The following is a 25,666-nucleotide window of genomic DNA, read 5'->3' as shown; positions in this document are numbered from 1 at the left end:
TGTCCAATCTAAACTTGCCCTGGCTCAGCTTGAGGCCCTTTCCTCTCACACTATCACTCATTACTTGGGAGAAAGGACCAACACTTACCTCTCTACACCCTTCTTTCAGGCAGTTGTGGACATTGATGAGGTCTGCCCTCGGTTTTCTTTTCTCTAGACTAGACAACCTCACATTCCTGAGTGCCTCTCATAACACTTGTTCTCCAGCCCCTTCCCCAGCTCCATTCCCTTCTCTAGACACGCTCCAGGACCTCAATGTCCTTCTTGTAGCAAGGACCCCAAAACAGAACACAGAATTTGAGATGTGGCCTCATCAATGCCGAGTCCAGGGGCACAATCCCTTCCCTGCTCCTGCTGGCCACGCTGTTTCTGACACAGGCCAAGATGCCGTTGTCCTTCTGGCCACCTGGGCCACTGCTGGCTCGTGTTCAGCCACTGTCAACAAAAAATTTGATGAGAAACAGAACTATTCGGGACGGTACACTGACAGTAACCCGTAGCTGCACGCCACTGCACGCCTGCACGCACCTCCCAGGAAATAGCGAGCTGCTGACTGGCAGCCGAGCCATCTCTTCTGCACACAAAGGTTGCCTTGTATCGGCAAGTCTAGTTTGGAGTTTGCCCTTGTCATGTTCTGCTGTGTTGGTTTCGGGCACATGGCCTGCTCCTGGTAATTGTCCCACTATCCACATGGGTCATAACTGGAAAGGAGCTCACATTTATCAACAAGTCGAGACATTCAGCAGCCTCAGTGGAAACACCATGAGGGTCTCCTCCCAGAATTCTCAGTGGGATCCTCTTGCAGCATCAGTCCCAGTATCACCCCTGATCTTTCCCATAAAGGTTTTATTTGCTGTCCATGTAGCCAGAGCGGCTGCCAGGGTGAGGGCTGGCACCTATCCTTCCTGCAGGTCATGCGGGGCTGCCTCACCTCCTGAGAGTGGCAGCACACCCCTATCTCAAGTGTTTTAGGTGCTGACAGATCCAGCAGAATGGCGCTCAGCCCTGATTATGTGATTGCAGTGTTTGAGGGGAGAGGATGCTTTGCCTCTTTGCAGTCCAGAAACTCATTCATCTGAAAGCTAAAAGAAAGGATATTTCCCTGTTGACAGCAGTGGCAGGGAGCAGCCTCCTGCACCTATAGCCCAACGAGCTGTGCTGGCTGTATACACTTCTGGTTTTGCCCAGGAATTACCACTTCTGGTCCAGATTTTTTCCTTTAATACTATTGGATTTGCTAGGAATATTGAGATTTCTCTTTGAAAGTGCTTTGCTAACAGCTTCAGGTAAGCAGGAGGCTGTGGTGGCCTTTTGAGTTCTTTGTCCAGGATCAGTCCTCTTTTCTGTCATTAACCATTGTTGATCTTAGAACCAAAACCAGACACCTCATGTTATTTTTCTGCTCTTCTTTCTTGTCCAGGAAGAACTACTGATACTGCTGAGGATGGATGCATTTTCTGTTTCACTTCTGCTCCCATAGGCCCAGACCCAGCGTGGACACCCACCCCTTTGGTAGGGAAGTGCTCAGTGCGGTTATTCGGGTGCAAGTGGTCACAGGTGAGCTGTGGGGAGTGTGAGACAGACAGATGGGTCTTTGTCCATCCCTTCCCTCCCTCTTCTCTGCCAGAGGTCACCACAGACACCATAAAATATAATCGCAGGGCTGCTTAAGGCAGTCTAACAAGGAAGTCAAGTGTTCCCCCAGGTATCGTTTGGCCAAAAGGTGTAGAGAAGACTGCTCAGGCAGCAGAGCCAATGCGTGAAAAGTCCTTCTGCCAGGAGTCCACCCTGAAGTTCACCCCCTGCCACCTCTCCTGTTCAACCAAACCAGGGTGAACAGTTCTGGATCTGGTGCTGCAGTGACTACAGGCATTCTCCCAGCAGGAGAGATGCTGAGAGCCTTCCTGGTGCTGTGGCCTTCTGCTGGGTCTACAGGTCCACAGTTCCACCCTGAGGCCAACTCGGATACAGCAGCCAGAGCTGCTCATAAGGACGCTAAGAAACGTTCAACACCAACCCCCAGCCCTGTGCTTTTAGCACTAGTGTTTATAGCGGAATAGAAACTTTTTCAGTTCCTTGAAGGCTAAAAAATGTGCCAGCAGAAGCATTTAGAGTCTAAACACTCAGGAAAAGGTGAAGGAAAAAAGCACAGCATAAGATAAGGGGTTGCATATGGAAAAACCTTTATTAGCCCACCTTGTTTGCACTGAATGTTCGAACACAGCAGCGTTCCTCAGTTTACGTGGCTGGGAAGCCTCACAGTAATGTGTTTTTCTCAGACTTGTGGGGAAATAGTCCTGAAGGGAATCAGGTGGAGACCAAGATCCACAAGCAAAGTCAGAGCAGGCAGATGTTATTTTCACCCCTCACAAGAACTCCTCACAAAACCCAAGAGCCATTTTGGTTTGCTTTCAGCTGGTAAATCAAGTAGAAAACGATACATTAAATTATATTAGGAAACATTAGAGTTTGAACAGATAATGCATTAATTAAAAATTTCTTCACTCCTAAAAGTATTTTAACAGCATATCTTTGGAGTTATTTTTACCCCGCAGAGCCCTGGCAGTGTGTAATATGTACACACTGCAGGAACGCGTGCAAGCCAAGTTCCTGGGTACCAACATGAGGATTTGAGTGTCTTAGCTCAGCCTTTTTTCCCTACATTTGCTGTTACATTGGTTTTTTGGTTGTAGTAAAATAAGAGCAGCACACAAAGCTGGTGTAAATGACGGTGTCCAGTGCTCAGCCCTGGCTCACGGTGGGTCTCCAGCGGACACGTTGCTGCAGGAGCCAGCAGGGGCCAGTGCAGGCTCATCGTGCTTAGCCCGGGCAGAGGCTGCCTCGCTGCTCTCCTGGAAGCAGTTCAGCTGCTCAGCAGAGCCGTGGTCATCGTTAGGGACTGCAGGATGAGGGGGAGCGGGTTTGAGCTGAAAGAGGGGAGATTGAGATGAGATCTCAGGAAGAAATGTTTTCCTGTGAGGGCGGGGAGGCCCTGGCCCAGGTTGCCCAGAGCAGCCGTGGCTGCCCCATCCCTGGAGGTATTCCAGGCCAGGTTGGATGGGGCTTGGAACAACCTTATCCAGTGGGAGGTGTCCCTGCCCATGGCAGGGGGTGGGACTGGGTGGGCTTTAAGCTCTTTTCCAACCCAAACCATTCCATGATTCTATCGTCTCCCTTGCTGCGCACTTCTGGTGCCTCAACAAGCCAAGCCGAGCCGAGCAGAATCAGAGCAAGCAGCCACATTGAACCAAGAGTCCAAGTACCAGGCAAGGTTGCATTGGTGAAACGGCAGTAAAGTAAAGCCAAGAAATCAGTTCCCACACCCCTATCAGGTCATCCAGTGATCACCCTCCAAGCCTAGAGTGGCCAGAAAACAACCCATTCTGCAGATCAGGATCAGGTAGGGTCCATGGCCAAGCACGGGAATGTCTACACTGGACCAGAGCTCAACAGCCCTCTAACCCACCTCAAAATGAAAGCAACTCCTCCAGGCTGAGCCTAAACAGGGTCACAGGCCCATGGGTGGAGATGGGAGAGGGAGGGGAACACAGGTTGAGGGAGATGGACGTTCCAGGTGAGGCAAAGCAGGATCATTAAGGTGAATTAGTGTCCTCAGAGCACAGACACTGAAAGAGATCTCCCTTTTCTTTTTCCAGCCTGGAGTTACACATGTGCTGTTGCCGTATGATGTCTGTTACACCAGGAAAAAGTATATCCTGCACTTGTCAGGGCCTCGCTCACTGGTGGGGAAGAGGAAGAAGAAGGATCCAGCCCCAGAAGAATACCGCCTTCGATGAGATTTCAGGTAAGAAAGGCAGCTGTCTCTGAACAGCAGAAACAAAGGATTGTGCCTCTTGGGAAACCATTGTCCTTCTAGTGCAGATCTGTGATGTTCTGTGTCAAGAGAGCAATGCCAGGCTTGAATGCTCACATCAGTTTTGTATAAATGGGTGTTGATCTGTGAGTCTTCAGTGTCAGGGTGTTTCACCACACTGAATTTTTCACGCAGGTATCTGAAATCCTGTGAATGGAAATTCAGAGCCAACTCCTGTGGCGCTGCTGAGCTGGCTACTGCAGGGGCCGAAGAGGACCAGTGCTCTGGCAGAGGGGCGTTCAGCTCCCTGTCCGTATGCCTCCGATAACAGCTGGACATTCACTGCTCAGATGTGGTTCCTGCTTCTGCCATAACCTCTGCATCAAATTTCATGCCTGAAATTGCTTCCATTCCTGCACCTGTTGGAACCTGTGCTCTCCGCACGGGGTTGGGCAAGCGCACATCCAGCTCACAGCCCTAAAGACATTCCTGTTTCTCTGCAGCTTTTCAGCAGACTGACCATCCTCTCTGCACAGCTTCTCTGTCACCCAGCAGCCCGCCGTTTCATGTGGCGAGGATCGCATCTGGCAAGTGTGCGTTCTCCCCGAGCTGCATGCATTGGAGAGACCGGGACGACACCATCGCAGAGGCTGAGTTTGCATTTCCAGTGGGCAGCTCGCGCGGATTCTTCACTTGTAAGGACATGTGCACTGGCTAAAAGCGAAATATCGCCTGCAGGGCTGAGAATGACAGTTTCAGATGGATCAAATTCCAGACTGGAAGACACACCCTGTGAACAACTGTGCAGGGAAGAATCTTTTCCAGAATTTCAGCATCTCCTAAACAACTATTGACTTGTTTGTGTTGCCTTACCCAGGAACGTAGAGCTCACCATCCAAATCAGACAGCGGTTTTATATGCCGCTGTGTTCCATGTGCCTCCGTTCTCATCTAGCTTTGTTTTCTAGACTTAGAAAGACATTCAGGTGTCCTTAACGATGAGATTGCATTTTAGCCCTGTCGGTTCCCATGAAACCCAGCGTAGGCTGTAAGCGCGTTAGCCAAGCACTGTGACAGGATTTAGCCCTTCAGAGTTAGAGGCACTATTGTTTCCCCCAGCGCCCCTGGAATGCCACCGCCTCTGCCGTCGAATGACACTGAGCTGCCACCCACAGCACACAGCGCCTATGGTGCTCCGGGATCCTGCACGGGACATCTGGAATTTGAGAGAACAGTGTGATCAGTACAGTCTGATGCTCAGAAGAAGAATGTGAATATGACACGGTACGTATATAAATGTGTTTCCTCTCTGTACGGTGTCTCAGACAGCTGAATGCCCAAAGGGGCTGTTTGATATTGTCATGGATACGCAGCGCTACAGAAGGACAAGTGTGATCCAGAGCAAGTAGTTGCAGTCTCTGTGGAGAGATTTTCAACAGGAACCCTGAGCAGAGATGAGGAATGTCTCTGTCAGAGGGTGAACTGTCTTAGAGAGAGCAGAGGAGTCAGAAGGCTCTCTTCAAACAGCCAAGTGGACATGGAGCTGTTGGAGGAGGCCATGGAGATGATGCGAGGGCTGGAGCACCTCTGCTCTGAGGACAGGCTGAGAGAGTTGGGGTAGTTCAGTCTGGAGAAAAGAAGGCTGTGGGGAGACTTAGAGCAGCTTTTAGTACTGAAAGGGTCTCCAGGAGAGCTGGGGACAGACTTTCAGCAAGGCCTGTTGTGACAGGACAGAGAGCAATGGTTTTAAATTCAGGAGGGGAGATACAGACTGGATATAAGGAAGAAATTTTGCACAATGAGGGCAGTGAGACTGACCCAGGTTGCCCAGGGAGGCCCCGACCCTGTCAGTATTCAAGGCCACCAGGCTGTACGGGGCTCTGAGCTACCCGGTCTGGTTGGAGATGTCCCTGCTCCTGCAGGGGGCTTGGACAGGATGACCTGTAAAGGGTCCCTTCCAACCCAAAGCATTCTGTGATTCTTTGATCTCAGAGTCTGGAACTGTGCAGATTTTCAGAGATGAAGTTAAGAGGAAGACAGGGTAACATCTTTGACACTGACTGATAGGGCAGTGAACACTGATAGCACGACAGCCAAGAGACTCCCAGATCCTTTCGGACTCGGTGGCATGCAGGGACATTCAGGAGGGCTCCAGGCCGTGCAGCAGATATGGAATCATCCATGACACAGCGCCGCAGGCTGCAGCAAGGACAGGAAAACAGTGTCTGGTTTGCATTGTGTTAGAAACTAAACTCACAGTGGTGACGGGCAGGTGCTTTTGTGTGAGGTCTGTGTGTTTGTAACGGGACTCTGGGATGGGTTTGGACATTGCCCATTTCTTCACTGACTTTGTGGACATCCAGACTTGCCTATATAGGTCTGTGATGGAAAATACATGCGAATTAGTGTTGTTGCTGAGATTTGCTTTATGATTTGGAACATCGAAGGAGGAGGAGAACGGGGGCAATTTGGGCACAACAACTGTTTCCTCTTATGTAGTCACACGCTTTGCAAATGGACTCTTCCCATTCGTACACAATCTAAAGGGAAATGTCTAAGTATCAGGAAATGAGGGGGTTGTTTTGCAGGGGCAGGCCCAGGTGCAGCAGGTGGGAAGGCCATTACTGGAATGATGGCAAGAGCTGCAAGGTAACAAACACTGAGATCGGAAGCTTCCCCAGAACCCTCGTTCAGCTCAGGGATGGCCGTTCGCTGTGGGGGGTGCTGGACTGATCTTTTCAGAAGAAACAGAGAACAGGAGACCACGTTTTGACTCAGGTGCCTTAAGGAAGCAGTAATGAGAGAAAAGTCATTAGCATATGGAAAATGGGAGTCAGGTGCCTCAGTCACATGGTGCTCAACTGACCATTACAGGGCGGGACCTGAGCATGAAAGGATCCTGAATCGAGTCTTGTAGAAGGAGAAAGGTTGGGATTTGTGGGTGGAGTTCGAGTGGTCTTGTTTGTGATTACTAACAGAAAAGTGAACCAGGGGGTTTGTACCTTGAAAGCAGAGGAACACAGGTATCCAGTGATATGCAGAAAGAAATCTGAGAAAGTGATGTTTATTAGAAAAACCTTGGAGCTGAGGGAAATCTGGGCCTGGAAGCCTTGAGGGTGGAGGAGTTGGGGCTTATGTGTGCTGTGTAAGTCTGCTGGGTGTGGTGAAAAGGTGATTTTACTCCTGCCTGAGCTCTAATGGGAGTGCAAAGCTCTGTGACCGTAGCTCTTCTGGGCAGGGCAGTTCTCTTCAGTTCTGTCCTTTGAAATATTTTGTAGCTTCAGGCAATGAAAAGCCTTGTATAAGTTTAGGAAATCCTGTAATATCAAATGGATGACTTAACGGGTGGATATATAATTAACACCAAGCCATGGTGTGCAGCTGACTGTTTCAGATGCTGAGGCAGGACCTGCCCCTCTACCAGTGGCTCGTGAGGATAATGACAGTGATAGCTGCAAGCTGCTTTCTGTGCAGGCAAGCGTCAGTACCTGGGATGTTCCTGCTCTTTCTGTGATGCCAGAACCCACAGCCTGTGGCACATGTGCTGCTGCAAATATTAGCTCTGCTTCTCTTTTCTTCCTTAACAACTTGTGGCCCCTAAAACTCACGAAATATTCCATATGAGAGGTTATAGATTTTTGAGGCATTGAAGTGAGCATATGCATTGCATATTTATTTAATTATCTGAGCCGATTATCTGTTCCCTAGTTTCTGTTCTTCGTGCTTATCAGCTGTGGCTGCAAAACATGTCCTGGCACACAGGGATTGCTGCTGGCGCTTTGGTGTGATGACAGAAAACAATCTTGCTAAAGAACAGGAGGCTCTTTGTAGGGAAAATCCAGTTGTCTTGAATTCCTTGATTTGTGGCACTTATCAATGCAATCCTCCTGGTTCCCTCTGTGATGTAGGGGGAAGGATTAGTCACTCAGGTTGGGTGAAATTCAGATCCTATCAGCTCAGGCTCTAGCTCTGCATTGCAGTAGCTGGCTTGAAGTCCAAGAAGGATTTTGCCGTTTACTGTTAATGATCCAAAGTCATCCAGAAACAGTTGTTGGCACCAAATATCAGGGATTTTCCTTCTCACCAAAGTAGTGAAATCTGTTGTGAGCTCGTGTATATCCTGTTGTGTTTGCCATAGAATGGTTTGGGGTGGAAAAAACCCTGAAGATGAGCTCTTTCCTGCAGTCCAGCATCTGCCCATAGCCAGCCTGTTTATTGTGGTTGTGTTCCACAAAAGTAGAACTGGAATCCCTTAGCTTTTCCCATTTGAGGTGTTGTTCTAGCTTTGCAAGTCTGTTTCTTAATGATTTGAGGCGAAGTTATTAAATAGCTGAGCTTCAACTTGCAATTATTTATTAACTTAAGAGTATTTGAATATTAATTGTGCAAGGAGGCAGAAATATCATGGCCTTTAATGCCTTTAAAGCCTCAAGGATGGTCACGTTCCCTGCCTTCTCTACAGAAATCATCATTACCCTTTCACAGAAGAGGTGAAATAGCATAACCAAGTTGTGACTTGTTCTTACAGCTCCAAGGCATATGAACTATGTTTGTTATAAGAGATGGAAGAGTAACGCTCTCCGTGCATTGATTATTTACTTGCCTGTGAAAGGATTAAGACCATTCTCTTTCTTGGGGTGTCTACTAAACTCATTGCTGTGATGGGGCCCTGAAGACCTCTTTGTTCTCCTCTCCTGATGGATATTGCCAGTCTGCATGGACTAGTCCCCCCAGACTGAATTGTCTACAGCTGTGACAGGAAAGGTCAAACCTCTGGTTTTAACCCAGCTGTATGGGTTTGTGTTCAACAACTCTACAAAAGATGGTGCAGTGCCAGAGGTCGAGCTTGGTGGGAAGCTCCGAGCCCACCATGGCATGGAGCTTCTGGGCTGTGGTGAGTTGAGCAAAAACCCAGCACATTGACTCTTTGCTGTGTTTCGAGATTTCTCAGCCTTGTATATGCCAAAGAAGTCCTCGCTGAAACATCTTGCAATGTGAATTACAGTCCCAAATATGACACATCTGGTGTTGTGTGTACAGTGGTTGGTTTGGCTTGAGAGGAGGACACCAGCGGAGACCCATGTGAGCAAGAATCCAGTAGTTATGGGGCTGTTCTGCTTCTCCCTGACATCAAATCACATACAGCAGAAGTAACTTGATGTAAGTCATAGTGCGGTGAGATGGGTGTGAAGGTGAATTCAGGCCCAGTGTATTTTATGCTTTTTGCTCTTACAGTTTTGGGCTGATTTTTGTGAAGGAGTTGCTGTCATAAAGAGGTGGGCAGACAGTAGGAACTGGAAGGTGTGTGTTGGCTCGTAGATTTTACTGCTTAAACATCTGCTTATACAATTAGCTGCTGGGCAATTAAGCAGAGCAGCAGTGCATTCTCTTAGACAACTCGTGCCCGGTGAGTAATAGCCTTAAGAGTATTGTAGGTTAAGCAAGAAATTGAATCTACAGCTGTATGTGATGATGTGAGCAGGCTGTGCTGTTCCCATTTCTGCCATAACACTATAAATCCGTATATCCATACTTAGGCACAATCCGATTGCCTGTGTCTCTTACTCCTCCAAACACCAAATGCTGGTGTCTATCCAGAGAAGGAAAAAAGACTTTATCCTGTCAAGTGGAAAGCGCGTCAGGCGAGTGGTTAAAGCCTGGCAGTGCTTCCAGCGCGGGACGTTTCAGGGTGTGCCGTGCCAAGGAATGATTACTAAGAGTCAGCAGGTTGCTTCTCGTTATGAAGTTAGTGATTAAAGCGTTAACTGGAGCCTCCCCATAGGTGTAGCTGTGGCAAAGGGAGGGCTCCTGTCAGCGCTTGGAGGAAGGAAAGTGGGTAGGTAAATGTTCCCAACATGCACTGAGGTGTGGGGAGTGTCCTGGCTTTCCAGCGCTCCCAGTTTATTAAGCAAAAGAGAAATTACGGGCTCCGTGGGCTCCCTGGAGTGGCAGAGGTGGCCGCCAGCCGGTGCGTGCTGTCATGCCTCTGCCAGGGCTCAGGGAAAGGTGCGTGAGACTCCTCCAGCGCTGCTCCTCCTTGGACACCACGCACAGGTAAGGGAATGTACTTCTCCTCCACTTGCTGTGTGACCTGCAGCGTCAAGGCAAAGCTGGGTCCTGTGTGGGCACCCAGGGCTTGAGTCGGATTCCATTTGGGTAATTAGGGTATCGGAGTCGGGGAGAAGCGTTCAGTCGGGAATCCTCGGCAAAGACGCTCCTAAATCTCGAGGTGGCTTGCGTGAGTCAGGGTTGTGATTAAAATAGGCAGATAATGGGCAGCTGCTTGGTGCGTTCAGGGGCGCGAGCCCTTGCTGTCCTTCATCCAGACACTCGTGTGGTTCCAGAGGCTGTATCAGTGACCTTGTCTGTGCCTTTTGGCGGGTAAAAGCTCTCTCTCCTGAAATAGAAAGTAACTTCATACCAATGAATTGCTTACTGTTGGGAGCAGGTAGGATGTGAGCCCTGCTCTGTCATTGCAGAGTGAAGCAGGGAGCTCTGATACTTCTCCCTCTGTGACTCGGGAAGGGGCCATATCCATGTAGAAACGCACCCTCAGCTGTGGTTCCAGCAATCCAAGCCCGTTCTGACCCTGCCTGGGCAGAGGGGTTATGCTGTGGTTTGTATTCCAGTAGTTATGCTGAGTCCTGTGCTCCCATAGTGCTGTTGCAGCTCTGTGCTGTAGCAGTTCATTGTTAAAATTAAGCATAAAGAAGTTGGTAGGGCAAAGGAAAAATCCTTTTTTTTTAGTGGGCAGAATGTGACTTCTTGGAACAAGTCCTTTCTTCTGATCAGCTGTTTCCTTTGGCAGTGAGGGCATCCAAGATAACAGCTCAGTTCATAAGCAGCTGAGCCTTCTGGTTCCCGTATGAGATGCTGAGCAGGTTCACTCCATCCTCACTAGCTGTGGCTTTGGAACAGCTTTGAAAGCACTGGGTCAAAATGCCTGGAAATGTGTGGGGAGGTCTGGGGTTCGAGTTTTTTGCTGCTGGTAGGAGCACTGTGTTGCACACTGCTCGCGCTGCTGTCCCACCTGAACAGACGGATGCACCAGAAACCACATCCAGGTGGTTACAGGGCTGCAGTGCTGCTTTGCTGCTCCTGCATGGCTCAGCTCTGCGTGCCGGGTGTCCCGTTCCTCCCAGTCCTCCTCTCCAGCTGCCTCCTTTTATCAGTGTGTCAAGATTAGTGTGGACATTTGCTCTCACCTTTGCTGCATCCCTTCTCTGCTGTCTTGTCCCGTAAGTGAATAAGTATTAAAGATAGTGATAATAAAATGAATCAAGCACTCTCACCTGCCTCTCCACTCTAACTTATACTTTCTCCTGGAAAAACACATTCCAGGTAAGACCTAAGACTTGCAGAGGAGAAGTTCACTACCTTTGAGATGTGTCTGGTACCCTGATGCGGCTGTTGATCCTCTCGTAGCTTTGGCATTCTGCAGTGGTCTCTTTTCCCTTTCCTTTTCCTAGACTTTTCCTTTTCCTTCTTCCTTTAAGTGTAGCAGTCTTCCTCTAGAGTTGCTCATTTTATGTCTGGCTTGCTTCCCCTTTACTCCCACCCTTCCCTTCGGTTTCTTTTCTTTCCTTCCACAGATATTTTAGGCTTCAGTGCGTCTTCCCTCGAGCATTGAGTTGTCTTGGTTCAGTCTCTGGTCCAGCCCACATCTTGCTTTCAAGGTCTTACCGGAGGGAGTTGTGTGGTTCTAGTCCAGTGGAATGGAATGCAGATGCCTGGCTCACACCAGGCAAGTCAGGAGTTGGCTTTAATAGATGGATACAGCCCTATGGTTTTGGAAGAGCTGGAAAATTAGCATGTTTGTGAGTTCAAATCGAAGGGAACAACGGAAAAAACACTTCCCTCTTATGTTTGCTTGCTCAAAGGAGCTACAGGAAAGTGACCCGGAAAACAATGGGATGCTAGAAGGCACTATGAGAGGTGACGGCTTCGTGGGTTTATGGGGCCAATGTAAACACGCGATCGTTTGTGGTGCGAGGTCACTGTGCTGCAGAAGTCACTGCACGTTCTCAACCTGCGGGTTTCTGGGTTAACTCAAAATAAGGGCTGCAAGGTGTGTGGAGCCCAAACAGGCCTGTGGGAAGGGTGCATGGAGAAATGCCTCCTCTCTGGGGTGAGCTTGTGGTGTGAGAATCTAAGCCTGATAAGCGCAACTGGTCACTTAGGTGAGAAAGATGTAATGAGCGCTGTCTGTGCTCTGCACCAGCGACAGGAGAGGGGGGCCAGCCCTCGTCCGGGCTAACAGGCAGCAAGAGAGAGGCGGTGGGGCAGAACTGTTCCCATCCAACTGCTCTTCCAGTTTGCTTCACTGTCAGCAGTTCAAGGGCATCTAGCTGATTAACTGCGAATAATATAGTGTGGGCCATCCGGTGTGCAGGGGAACAGCCTGTTCAGTGATCACCTTCTTTTTGTGCATGGATCACTTCTCAGTCTGTAGACATCAGCTTTTTCTTTCGTGTGAATTGTTCTGAGGTCAAATTCTCCTGAAAAGAATGCAGCCATGAGCAATGAAGCGGTGCTGGAGCTTGCTGGAGTCGCTGCCCTCCGTTAAATAGCGGTGACTTGGCTCTCCGCATTGTTTCCTAGTGGATAGGAAGAAGCTCCAGTGCATGTCCAGGTGTTCCAGTGCCAACGCACATAAACTCCTCTGCAGCTTTGAAAATTAGGTTGAAATTACCCTTAGCGTGGGCAGTTGGTTTGGTTGGAGATTGGTAAATCACATAGAATTGGATTTCAAGGTATGGCCAGTGGCTGCTGAACTCATCTTGGAGGCGAAGGAACGCCACTCTTACACTGCTGTAAGCTGTCTCTTCCTTGTATGCAAGCTTGTGGCTGCACACAAGTCCCTGGTCTTGGTTGGCTGTCAGGAATGCTTCTGCCTGGATGGATGCCGCCCAGAGGACGATGGGGACGTGGGATCCTTCATGCTCTGTTCAGTGAGCCACTGCTCAAGCACTGTTGGAAGCTCTGGCTGCTCACGTAGAGCTCGTTGCATAGAGTCATAGAGTTGTTTGGTTGGCAGAGATCTTTGAGATTGAGTCCAACTGTACCTGTCCACTACTGAACCATCCCTGATTTTTCAGAACCCCCCTCTGTTTTGAGAGGTTGTGAAATAGCTTCCAGTGTGTTTGTAGGGTAAAGATAATTTGTTTGTATGCAAAACTTCTTGTTTCTCCACGTATGTATATTTTTTTGAAGCCTTTCATCATAACTATGGAGCCTTCCAAGGAAGCAGCTCAGCAGTGTAGGATCCTTGCACAGAAGCCCAGCACTTACTCTTTAGATAGACGTGATCTCTACAAGCTTGTACTTCTTTCCTGAATGGATTTTCTGAAGGGTTCCCGTCACTGGTACTGCAGACAATGAACTGCTTTTCAGGCTCTGTCCCGTGCAAAATAGGACTGGGGTCCAGCTCCTGGGTTAAGGGGCGATGGACGTCAGGCGCTGTTAGGAAACTCCTCTGTCATCATGCCCAAGTAAGAGAAAGGCAAGTGGAGCTATTGCCTAACATCGCAGTCTTTGGAGGTTTTGCTGCTCTCTATGGATTCGTTTCCCCCCTCTCCATCATCCCTGTAATGGCACTTGCTGGGCTGAAACTGAGGTTTTTCAGTGCAGCAGCAATTGTCAGTCTTGAGCCGGAGTCTCTCGAGTTCCTTTCCTCGGCCTGCCTGTTCTCCTGTTACCTGAGGGGGATGACAGCAGCCAAGCCGCTGTCATTAAGCTTATTGAAGAATGCATTGTTGCAGTCTGGGTCTGGCGTGCTGCCCACACAACGTGCTGAAATCGCTGCGCGGAGATCTGTAAATTCTATTGCTACATCACTTTAATTACAGCCTTATTAGCTCTTTAATATCTTAGCTGCTTTCTTTGTGTGCTGCCGGACCCTGCCAACGCTCAGCAGTTCTCCACTCTCGTGTTATGGTGGTAAAGTCTGGTTTGCTGAGTCACTTCTTTTTGGCGACCCTGAGCAATGCACTATCCGTAATTAACAAATGAATCCTGAGGAGTAAATGGGTTGCAGTCTCAGGCTCCTCACAAGTGAGGCATAATCATGGAGTTGTATAAAGTGCTAAAGTTGCCTGGGAGTACCCCAGTATGTGTAGTGCTTGGGATTTAAGGTAGTATGGGATTCTGGGTGGGAATGGCTTATGATTGTTTGGCCAGGAGTGGGAAATACTTCATCCACTTCATCATTAGCCTTAAAATCAAAGTTTGGCATAGTTAGCCCATAGGTTGTGTTCGTGCCTGTTTGACTAAGGCCTTGTGTTCAGTGTTTGTCTGTGGCATTAGCAGATATATCATTATGTTTTAACCTTTTTAGGTTTGTCTCTTCTGAATAAACGAAGAAAGTGACTATGAAAGCACAGAACCTGCCTTCTGTCGCCATCAGCGAGGAGAAGTTCATTACCAGGTAAGCTATTAACAAAAAACCCTAAAGCTTAGTGACTTTGCTGCCTTGTTTCAAGCTACTCCACATTCATTCCTTAACAGGGGATCCTACAGAGAGCTGAGCCTGGAGCAGCAGCTCTTCCTACAACAATTCCTACCTCTTATTTGCCTCCGTCTGTCCACTGGACAAAATTGCCCTTCATAAGGATTTCAAAGAACAGAGCGTTAAACCTTTTGCTCATTAGGTATAACAGTGCTTTCTGAGACTGCTGCAATAAAATTCCAAACTGGGGAAGAAAATCTTCCAATCTCTGAAATCCGTTGGAATCGAACACAACTTTCAGTGTTTTTAAGCTGTGCTTGCCTGAGACGTGGGGTTGGTTTGCAGTCCTGGTGGCAGGGTTTCTCTGCCAGTTCTGGGCTGTGGTGAGTGGAGGTGGTCCCTTAGCCTACCTGCAAAAGGCTTGGAATTGCGCTCCCGCTCTGTCTTATGGGCTGCTTTTCCATTGTTAACTCTGGCTGATGGGACTTTTCTGCAGTGATACGTAAGCCCCTGTGCAGAGCTCCATCCCCTTTTCAGGGGATTGTTTTTTCCCTTGTTGAACAAAGCACAGAGCTGGAACAGGGGGCTCTCTGCTTGCTTCGTTTCCCTGCCTTGTGATGTTCCTGTGGGGGAAGCTGGCTGTAAAGGCACCCACGGATGGGGCCTTGGATTGGATTTCTTGCACTGCCGTGGGTATTTACGTCTGAATCTTGATACTTTGATGTGTGGCATAAGCAGTGCTATTGGTTTCTTCCCCTTTAAGGAAGGTGCCAGAACATTGTGCGAAGCACTCAGGCATCAGTGCATCCCTCCTCCTCTCCTGAAGAGTTGTTCCTTTATACAGCTGCGCATTTGGGACAGTGCTTGTGTCAGAGGTTATTAATCTCTCAGAACCTTCATTTACTCGGTGTACAAAGGCACTTGAAAACATAACATCTGACCCAACCTCTGGGATTTTATTCCCCTGTGTATCTCCCTGTTCACGTGGTGACATGTGGGTCTTGGTTGAGATGTTTCTGCCTTGTAGCTGAGGTTTAAAGTACTCTTCAGGTTTCTTTGCCTTGTAGACAAAACGAATGCGTAAGTGATTCTTGAAGCATTTATTCTGTACGCGCTCCAACTTGCTTCCAATGCTATTTCCATTGTTGCCCCTCATCTGTACGTTGAATCTGCTATTGCGTTGCTCTTCTTCCAGCTGGATCCTGCAGGTCTTGCTGATGTGGCAATCCTGCTGTCTGGGAGCTGCACAACAGCTGACTCAAACGGCTGACTGAAGCACGTGGCTCATCTATTGTCTTCAAGCATAACTGCCGTAAATATCCATGGATAAATGCTTAGGGCTCAGGAGAAGAGCACGGGTGACTTCTCCTGGGTTAGGGTTTCATGTGAACGCAGTCTGGGCTCGGCTGTGGTTTACCATGAGGGTACTTGACCTTATGGCTCCCTTGTGTTCTGCCTTTGTTACTGAAGAAAGCGGTCGGTCTCAAGTAGGTGTTACCCATGCTGGGTTTGTCCGAGTCGTTTGACCAGTTACTTAGCTGTGGCTTCCATTAAAAGCTGTGTTTGGGTCTTGGCAAAGGTGCACGAGGAGTCTTGCAACACGACAGAGCCGTTGGTTTTCTGGCAGCGTAAGTCAGATGAGGTGACCATCAGCCTCTTGGTTAGAGGAGTCTTTGGGCCTTCACAGAGAAGGTGAGCTACGATACGATTTGTTCTGGAACTGGTAGGCTGGGATGGGGGTTGCACCTTTCTGGGGCTGAAAGAGGTAAAGAGTTTCTTTTCTAATGACTCCACTGCACAAGGACAAATGAGTGGGTGTGAGTTGCTGTTCAGTCTTTCCCTTGGGGCTTTTCTAACTGCCTGAGCAGTTCGTCACCGTTGACTGCACCAGTACGAGACTGAAACGTGAAAGCTTTAGTTGTGCAAACTTGGGAAGTTGATGGGAAGATGAGGCAAGATGAGGAAGTTAATTGTAGATGAGGGAAGAAACTAAGGGAAAGTCTTCAGACCTCAATCTCAGAAACATAATCTGCCTCAGACTTAGCCCTCACCCCATCACTTGGTGCTTTTAGCCTGTGATTTTATTTACCTGTGCAGCCAATGTGTACTGAGAGTAATAGAATCCTAGAATGGTTTGGGTTGGATGAGACCTCAAAGCCCATGCAGTTCCACCCCCTGCCACGGGCAGGGACCCCTCCCACTGGCTCAGGGGCTCCAAGCCCCATCCAGCCTGGCCTGGAACCCCTCCAGGGATGGGGCAGCCACGGCTGCTCTGGGCACCCTGGGCCAGGGCCTCCCCACCCTCACAGCAAAACATTTCTCCTTAAGATGTCATCTCAGTCTCTCCTCTTTCAGGTAAATATGTTCACCCTCACCCTCTCCTTGCACTCCCTGATCAACATCTTCCCCCCCCAGCTTTCCTATAGGCTAATGAATGGGCCTCACTGTGACCTCAATCCTTGTTCATTCCCAGTCTGTATTCAGTGAGCTGATCTCCGCAACTTTGTACCTGGGAAAAGCATGCCAAAATAGCAGCTGTTGATAAAATGATTGCCAAAGGCACTATAGTTGCAGAGTAAATACTTTTGTTTTAAGCACTTTACTAACAGGATTGGCAGGTCTAGAACAACTCCTGTCAAACGTATCTCTTACTGGAGTGTTAATTTTTAATTGCAGCTGGATTTTGCTTGTGCACAAGGCCAACACTCGCTTAATCCTGCCCACCTTGAACCAGCCCGATACAAATTTCCCTGGTACCTGCTTCATATCGAAGTGAAGTAAAGCTTTACCTTGTGATGGGATGTCCTGAGTACAGCCGCTCACAGCCCATGAGACACAGCCTGTAGGGAGCTGCTCCAAAGTGAAACAAGGAAAGGCTTTTACCACCCCTATTACTGGGATATAAAAGCTACGTGACTGGAAGTAAACGCTGAAAAGGTTGTTTTGGAGCCCAGCACACTGTTGTTGGGGAGTAGCAGTAGGTTAACCAAGTCAATCATTGACACCTACAGTGTTAGAAGGGAATGCAGGTAACCTGTTGAATTCAGGGGTGAGGCCCTGATCTTACCTGCTGAGTAAAAGCCTTGTTGATCTTTTCCCACCTGCTGAAATTCCCCAGAAGGTCTGGAAATCAGTTACAATCCGGTAGCTGAAGTTTGTTCTTCCAGACCAGTCTGCCACAGGGAGGAGGTGGCAGCTGTGGCCTAGGAACTGGGATGTGCTGCAGCTCTAACCTGGTTACTTTGAAATGCCGTCAGAGTTGAAAGGTTTTCCTAAACCCTTTTCTCCTGCAGAGGGGTTGGTTTGTCAGGCGTGGCGACAGGTATTGTTATAGCACCTGTGGTGGGTCTTAGAGGTTTTTAATGCCTCACATCGCCCTCCTGCCTCAGCACACGGTTTTCAGAGCAGAACGTGCTGCGCTTTTTTTGATCTCATGCTGAGTTTCTGTTTGAAATCCAAGGGGATGGGCAGTTCCTAATCCTGGCGTGTCGGCAGAGGGTTCCTTCAGCCCCATCCTTTCTCCTCTTAATCAGAGCCTTAGTGCGGAGCTGGTTTTTTCATGCTAAAGGGAATGGGCATGTTTTGTCTGGGCATACAGCAGATATATGAAGTCAGAGTATCTGAGAAGATGTAAAACCCCAATGGAAACCATTAGGCAGGGAGAACAAATGGTAACTGAACCAAAATAATCTTTGAGGCTGGTTCCTGGGAACGTTGTGCCTGTTTGCTTCCCCTTCGACGCTGTAGCAGAGTCCAAAGTACACGTGACGTTGGGGCAGTGTGACTAGTGTCACATTGGACTGTGACTAACTAATATCCACTGTGTTTCAGGTCCTTAAAGAAGCAAATAATAAGCAACCCAGTATGCTGACTAAATTTTACTCCTGGGAAATGACATGTTGATCATTAGCAGAGCTGCACAGAGAGAGTAACAGGGATACAGGGCGTTAGCCCATGGCTCAGCACCCAGGTGTCACGGTGCTAAGATGTCATTTCATTGTCATCTCTCATTCTAGAGAGCAGCTCAGTTCCCTGCTGAAGACGTACAACTCGTACTACTCTGATCAAGAAAATCTGCAGCTCTCCTACACTCAGGTAAGGAGCTGTGTGAAAACAGCCTGAAAAGAACTGTGGCAGCAGGGAAAGCACCAACGAACGCTGCCGTTGAGCGAGGCGGGACTGAACAGCAGCGCAGGGCCTGTCGGGCGATGGTGGGTTAGGTGGAACAGATCACAGCAGTGAAAAGGCCACAGCAGGTGCTGGAGGGAAATGCTTGAGAAGAGCGGAAAGAGTTCAGACCAGCAGGAATTTCCAGTTTCTAGCATTCCATTTTATTCCTGTTACTTTGAGAGGAAATGTATTATTATTACTTGATTATTATTATTTGGTTATTATGCAGCATTCCTTTTTTTTCCTTCCAGCAAGAAGGAGGCAAACCATTTATTGAGGGAATCTTGCCAATATTTTGGGGAGTTCGACATCCCATCCGACTGAAAATTCAGGATGAGAAGCAGATACCCTCTTTTGTAACCTTGAAGTCAGCCGAGAGTGTGGGTGTGTTCCCTGGTAAAAGGTAATATACTAACTTCCCTAAGGAGGAGGTGGGCTCGGGAGAGATGACTCACGTGGGTGGTCTCAGTGGATGGGGCTGCGTATCCCAGGTTCCCCAAAGCTGTGGTGGTCGCTCACACAGCAACACTTGGCGCTGGTTGAAGTGGTGTGGTCCTTCACCAGGTTCTGCTGGGCAGAAAGATGCATCTTCGTAGCACCTTTGTCACATCCAGTACCTGAAGGGAGCCTGCAAGAGAGCTGGGAAAGGACTTTATACAAGGACCTGTAGTGATAGGACAAGGGGAAACTGCTTTAAATCAGAAGAGGGAAAATATAGACTAGACATAAGGGAGAATTTCTTCACTGTGATGGTAGGGAGGCCCTGTCCCGGGCTACCCAGAGAAGCCATGGCTGCGCCATCCCTGGAGATGTTCAAGGCCAGGCTGGATGAGGCTGGGAGTCTCCCGATCCTGTGGGACGTGTCCCTTTTCATGGCAGGGTAATGTGGAGGCTGAGCCCGTGTCCACTCAGAATACCTCCCTGTTCAGTGCTCTATTGCAGAGCTGAGTTTCTTAATCACCCATCATCTCAGGTGAATGCAATTCCACCATCACAGCAGTTGCTGAGCTGCTGTGACTGTGAAGCCAGGGACGGCCGCTCAGGTCACCCTTCACCTCGTGCTTTCTAAAGTCCTTAGGAGTGGTGGGGATCTGAATCTTAAAGTCAATATTAATTCGTGATCACAGAGAGGCAAAGCTGCCTGGGCACGCCTTAAGGTGTGCAACGCAGCGTGACTGATCTCAAATGAACTTTGTAAACGCACGGAACACCAAGAGCATCCTTTGGCACGCTTGTCGGAGTTGGCTGAATTTATATAGGAAACTGGAAATCGATCTTTAATGCTTTCGTATACTTGGCCAAGATAAACAATTATTACAAGTTACTGAAGAGGCATCTTGGCCAATGCCCAGTGGGCTCCTCATACCACATTGTTATTAATTCTATGGCAACATGAAATACAATTGTGGCTTTTCATCCCACCCTGAGCTCTGCAGCTGTGTTCCAGAGTTTTTAACAGGGATAGGAATGTGTTCCATGGAGCCTGGCTGTGGGATAAATTGGAATCGCTGAGTTAATGTGGAGTAATCAGCTATAAATTGATGTTTGGTGTTGCAGGGGGATGACACGCTGGGGAGAGTTTGATGACCTGCATCATATTAGTGGGGAGACAGTGAAATGTCCTGAAGAGCCAACCCTTGAGCCAAGTTAGTGTCGGTGTTCCTCTCCCACTCCCCCTTATTCACCCCAAATATTAATAAGTGGTCCCTGTGTCCGGAGCCGCCTCCTGCAGGGCTGCTGGCAGCGAGGGCAGCGTGGCGGTGCGATATGCTGATGTGGTTTCACCTTGTCCAGGTTATTCCTGTTATGAAAGCCGCACTCTGAAGTTGAAGAGCGAGCAGGAACATGATTGTGCTACCTTGCCCAGGGCTGTCCGTGATGCTGTGGCCATGCGGAAGAGGAGCCGGCTCCCCACGATAATGAGGACGGAAGTAGAAACTCATAGGTTCTCAATTAATGGCCACTTCTACAACTATGAGGTATGGATGTTGGTGCTTGTCGCTCATCCCTGAGGTGGAGCGGGACAGATAGGAATGTCCAGCATGCTGCCGGCCTCCCCAGCGCCTCCTGACCCCTCCGTGTGGCCAGCCTGGCGTCGCTACCCTTGGGCCAGCCCCTCGCATCTGCTGTCAGGCTCTGTGGGTTCCATGTGCGCGTGGTTGCTCCACGGTGGTGGTCTGCACTGGTGCCACACTCCTGGATGCTCTCCTGGGGCACCACGGCGCTGGCAGCATCCTTGACAGCTCGTGCTCTGCTGGTTTATCTCCTTTAGAGTCCCAGTTGTTGAGTACAGCCATTCTCATGCACCTTTTGCTGTGTTTATTCCTAGACATCTGTTTTTACTCCGGCTTTTGGATCAGAGACCAAAATAAGAGTGAACAGCCAGATGAGAACAAGACAAGTGATAGAACAATTGCTTCGAAAGTTTAAGGTAACTCTGAGCGTTTGCAGGAGCAAGAGTGGCTCCAGTGTGCTGGAAATGTTAACTCACTTCTCACACCAGTGCTGCGCGAAGGTGGAAAATCACCGGGAGGGGAGAGCGCACAGAACGGAGCGTAGGAAAAACCACCTGGGCTGTGTGTAAGGAATGGGAGGGTTTATTTTACATCTGTCAGTAATTTGAGTCTAGAAAAGGTGTATTGGGTGTACAGTGCACAGTGAAGGAAGAACTGCAGAACTGCTTCTTTAAACTCAGGCACAGGAGGGGAAACCTGCCGCGCTTCAGCATTTCCAGCACAGGCAACGGCTGTTTGTTCAGTGAACGGGGTCGTGCTTCCCTCTAGGGAGGGGCCCTCGCACTGTGGAGCGCTTAAGAGAGCGGGGAGCTCACCCTTAGCCTGAGAGGCTGGCATGTGCTTGGGGTTGGATCCAGGCACACGAGATGCGCCAGAAAGAGTTAAAGCCAGTGCTCAAGGTCAGCGCTGTCCTGCCTGAATCACCTTTTTGTTTCTTGGAGCTGGTAAGTATATCCAGTCAGAAATGTTTACCATTTCCTGGCTCCAAAATCTGTATCCTCTGTAGCTTCTTAGTGTACAGTTTTTGGTCATTTCCCATGTACCTTGTCTGGAGGCTTTGCTGTTGCACGGTTATTTCATACGGTTGGTAAGCCTCGGTACTGTAACAATGAAGAGTTGATTTCCTTGAATAATACTGTTAGGAATGAAATTCCAGAGCGGGTTGTGAAGTTAACAGAGAATAAGCTGAGACCAGGTGTTCCAAAGGACTTTTTGCAATGTGGCGGCGCAGGGAAGCAGTGAGGAAGAGAACGCAGGGCTCTACGCCAGTGGGGATACTCCTGGCAAACATGGGAGACGCCTGGAGAGGAGGTGGTATGAAGGAAAGGATGTTCCAAGGAAACAAGGCTGTAAAGTGTGTTGCCCAAGAAGGCGCATTGCTGGTTTGGGCGCTGTGATGCTGCAGGCAGTCATGGGGCAGTGGGACACAGCCACGAGGAACGTGGCAGCACGGCTTTCAGGCTCACCCAAACCCAGTGTCTGAACTGTTCCACAGACAGGATTCCATCACAGACTTTGATTTAAGTATCTGAGTTGAGAAGCGCATCTCCTGATGGTGGAATGCTGGGAAAGCGTATCCGTCATCCTGAGGAGATTTGTTGTGTTTTGCAGATAGAGAACAGCCCGCAGGAATTTGCACTTTACATTATCCACGCATCTGGAGGTAAGTGTGCTTACTTCACTGGGAGTGAGAGATTCATCACGGCATTCCGTGGCACGCTCGCTCTTCCAGAGGGCCCTTAGAGACGTGTTGTCCTCTGATGAGAGGAAAGTCCGAGAAACAGGCTGCTGGGTGCTTGCAGCCTGCTGCCAGTGGGGTTGGCTCAGCTCCATGGGCCTTCTCTTACCTGTGTTTAGAGGTGGTGTTTAAGGTGCTCCTCTGCTCTCACTCTTGTCCTGCACAGCTGCACCGCAACTGGGAGATCGCAGGCTTCTGCTGATGGGGTTATAGGATACTTGAACTGAGAGCTTTGGACCATAGTCCTGGGTTACATATGCTTCGTTAGAGTAGTCAGGTTTTTTTCCACTGGAGAAAGTTTACTTCTGCAACAGTCTTCTCTGTTCCCTGAAGAAAGAGGAAGTTTTCTTTATTGAAAGGAATACATAAAGGAATGGGGGAGAGAACTGATGGCCATGAGCCTTGCGTGTCAACGTACAAAGCTGGAATGGTGTTTGAAAGGATGGAGTGGGTTTTGCTTCAGGGAGTCGTGGTCAGGCTGATGGGCCTGGGATCACCCTTCAGTTTTTATTTGGCCACTGGAATTGCAGTTTCTTTGTGGTGTACCTACCAGATCCTTTTAAATTGCACGGTGTAAGTAAGGCACCGCATCCTCCTGTGGGTACGTCAGAGACTTCTTAAGTTCTAAGAGCTGCACAGCAGTCAAATGGGGGATCTTTGCCAAGACAAAAGGCTGCGTGAGGTACCTCGAGGCACCCTTGTGTGCTGTGCATCACAACCTTCACTTTGCCTCCCAGAAAAGAAGCAGCTGCGGAGCGGAGACGTCCCCTTACTGTACAGGCTCCTTCAGGGTCCCTCGGAGAAGATCGCCAAGTTCTTCCTCATGGACGGGGATGTGGAAGAGGTCAGCAGCGATGTACGTATATCGTCAGTTCTGGTAGCTCACCGTGTCTTTCCGAGTTAGCGGCCTTGCTCATGGGCATTTCTTGTTGCCTTCATTCCAGGTTGCTCAGTATATTCAGTTCCATCTTCCCTTTTTGGAGTCCATTCTGCACAGACTCGATGAAGAGGAAGAGCAGGAGATCCAGCAGACAATTGCAAGGTAAATAGGAGTAAAATGAGTGGGGCCGCTTGGAGTCCAGGAGAACACTGACACTTGGGGGTTGGCCAAAAAGGCGAGTGCATCTCTGTAACCACACGGCTGCTGCTGTGAAACCTGATGGGATTTACAGTCCCTTCTGTATCCTGTACACCCGCATGAGCTGTGCAAGATTCCAGAATAAATGCTGACTACATACAGATGCTGGGAATCTTCCTGGAAAACTGGCACCTTCTGGGTCACTTCTGCTTACTTTCTCTTCTGAGCCACAGCCCGGTTTCTCAGTCTCTGCTCGTTGTCGTGTATTTCCTTGACAACTCCAAAGGCAGCACATACCAGATACTGGTTTGGCAGTGCACTATTTAGGCTAAATGAGTGCCAAATGCTCGATGTCCCTCTGAAACTCCCCCTCTGACAAGTAGCACGAGTTCTAACCATCACTTGAGATGCCCACCAGGTACCAGTTAGAGAGGCACAGCTGTTTCTGAACAGTCCTGGGGTCAAAAGCAGGGAGAGAATCAATGTCAGTTGTGGATCTGTTATCAAATCACAGTCTGATAATAACTGTGAGTTGAAGCAGCCACAAGTTCTAAAGGAAAATAAGAGGCAATGGCCATGTTTTGTCAGAAAAGCTTCAGTTAGAACATCTTTCAGCCACTCAACCTGCGCGTTAGAACTTGGGTTCAGTTTTTGCAGGGTTCTGTTACTTTCTATCCTCAGGTACCTAAAGGAGAAGAGACTGATAAGCCAACACCTCCACAGCCGAGCTGCTAAAAGAACAGAGACGACTGTCTGATGCGAGTGCCCGGTTGTGAGTACCCCACGCGCCGCCCGTGCCGATGGGGAGTGGGTGTGTGCACGCGCCGCGACTGAACAGCACTTACAGCACAGGTGTTTCAAGTCCTGGAGTTTCTCTTGGGACCTTTGCCACCAAAACTGAGCCCCCTCCTCTCCAGCTCTGCAGCACAAGTTGGAGCCGCCTATGAAGATGCACTTGATCCTCCCAAGGTGGAGCCTGAATCAAGCTTGAAACTTAAGCGAGGGAAGAATCCTGTGAGAATCCCTAGGCTGTGACCCTGCTGATCCACAAACCGTCGCCAGAGGCCTATAGCACTGCGGGAAAACATCACAGTAACCCGTCTGTTAATGGTACAGAAAACACGAAAAGCTGAATTAGATTTGGAGGAGGCTTTTCCGTAATGCTAAGTGGCAAAAGGTGGTGGTGTATCCAAGACCACAGTGAGGCTTTTCACTTACTCTAAAATGTATCTCCGCAAGACCTGAAATCCTGGTGCCTGCAGGCTGCTGGGTGCCTGCCTTGCTTCAGCTTGGAGCTGCGCTTAAAAGAAGGTAAACGGAAACCTTCCCATGTAACAGCTCCTCCACTCCTTAAAACCGAGAGCAGATTTGTCTCCACAGCCTCTCCTGAGCTGCACAGCGAGTGCTGTCATTAACACTGCTGCAGGAGTGCCCCTGGGAGCGGGGAGGCACCTCAGCTTTGGTGGTGGTGGAAGCAAATGAGTCTGTGTCGTTGCTGTGTGTTTTGTGTGGAAAAGGAAGTTGGAAGCGCTCAGTGAGAGGCTGAATGTCAGAGCTGTGCTGGGCCTGTGCGGGTGTGTCCCCCGCGGGTGTGGTTTGGGGCAGATTGGCCCCGGCACAGTGTGCAGTAGCCCAGGGGTCCGAGTTGTGCTCGATATCGGAGCTCAAACTGCAGAGGTGTCAATAAAATCCCACTTATGCACAAAGAATTTGCCCTCCTCTATCAGTGTGTGGTTTACGTGGTGTCTGTGTTTTGGCTCAGTCTCCTTTGGCTTCTGCAGATGACAAACACTGAGAGGGAGGAATTGAGGGGCAGAGAATGCTGCCGAGAAATCACATGGGATAAACCAAACGTGAAAAACTGCCCGGCCTGAGATGCTGTTCTGTGGGTGGAAATGGAAAGCTGAGCAGCCCGTGCGCCAACTGCAGCTGTTGTGGTCGGGGCAAGAGCCTTATTTCAATGTATGGTTTAGTGTAATCCTGCCCAGGAAAAGAAACGTGGGCAAGGGGCACAGAGGGGAGAAAAAACAGGTACTGCAGCAGTTCAGACACGTGGTGTTCAGTAACGGTTGCCTTGGAGGGATGAGCAGAAGCTCCTTGAAGCAACAGAAGCACTGCAAGCATCACTGGTATTTCCCTGGGCATTGAATCAAAGACGCATCAGCCAAGCTCAGGAACCTTCTCTGAGAGTGTGGAACTCCCCCGGGGAAGGGGGACTGCTCTGAGGGCTGAGGTTGACCACACTCAGGTTCCCACCCCACCCCGAGCAGCAGCCGCTGGTGGTTCCAGCCAGTCATGGGGTCCGTTCCTCTTGGTCCTGCTGTGTTTGAAGCACTGAGAGCGCTGGTACTCACATGGGCCCTGGGGGCAGGTTTCCCGTGCCCAAAGGGAGCAGCAGCTCCATC

General features: G+C 49.3%; 1 protein-coding gene across 3 annotated transcripts; it reads left to right on the top strand.

The window, feature by feature from the left end:
• Positions 1 to 4,491: 4,491 nt before the first annotated feature.
• Positions 4,492 to 24,971, top strand: RASSF6 (Ras association domain family member 6). Of its 3 annotated transcripts, XM_009570219.2 has the most exons (12): positions 9,612 to 9,867; positions 14,150 to 14,239; positions 18,277 to 18,355; positions 18,682 to 18,833; positions 19,988 to 20,076; positions 20,225 to 20,409; positions 20,760 to 20,861; positions 22,057 to 22,108; positions 22,921 to 23,039; positions 23,128 to 23,225; positions 23,943 to 24,033; positions 24,179 to 24,971. In XM_009570219.2, exons 2-11 carry the CDS (start codon positions 14,184 to 14,186, stop codon positions 24,016 to 24,018), a joined length of 1,008 nt encoding a protein of 335 aa, XP_009568514.2. In that variant the 5' UTR covers positions 9,612 to 9,867; positions 14,150 to 14,183; the 3' UTR covers positions 24,019 to 24,033; positions 24,179 to 24,971. The 3 variants fall into 3 exon arrangements, with proteins under 3 accessions (XP_053920990.1, XP_009568514.2, XP_053920989.1); XM_054065015.1 differs by lacking the exon at positions 9,612 to 9,867 and adding an exon at positions 4,492 to 5,097 and having other exon boundaries at positions 23,943 to 24,970; XM_054065014.1 differs by having other exon boundaries at positions 9,615 to 9,867; positions 23,943 to 24,970.
• The last annotated feature ends 695 nt before the right edge of the window (positions 24,972 to 25,666 follow it).

This window comes from Cuculus canorus, chromosome 4 (assembly GCF_017976375.1).
Source record: "Cuculus canorus isolate bCucCan1 chromosome 4, bCucCan1.pri, whole genome shotgun sequence".
Taxonomy (NCBI): Eukaryota; Metazoa; Chordata; class Aves; order Cuculiformes; family Cuculidae; genus Cuculus; species Cuculus canorus.
Note: the sequence above shows the minus strand (reverse complement) of the source record. Positions and strands in the feature narration are given on the sequence as shown.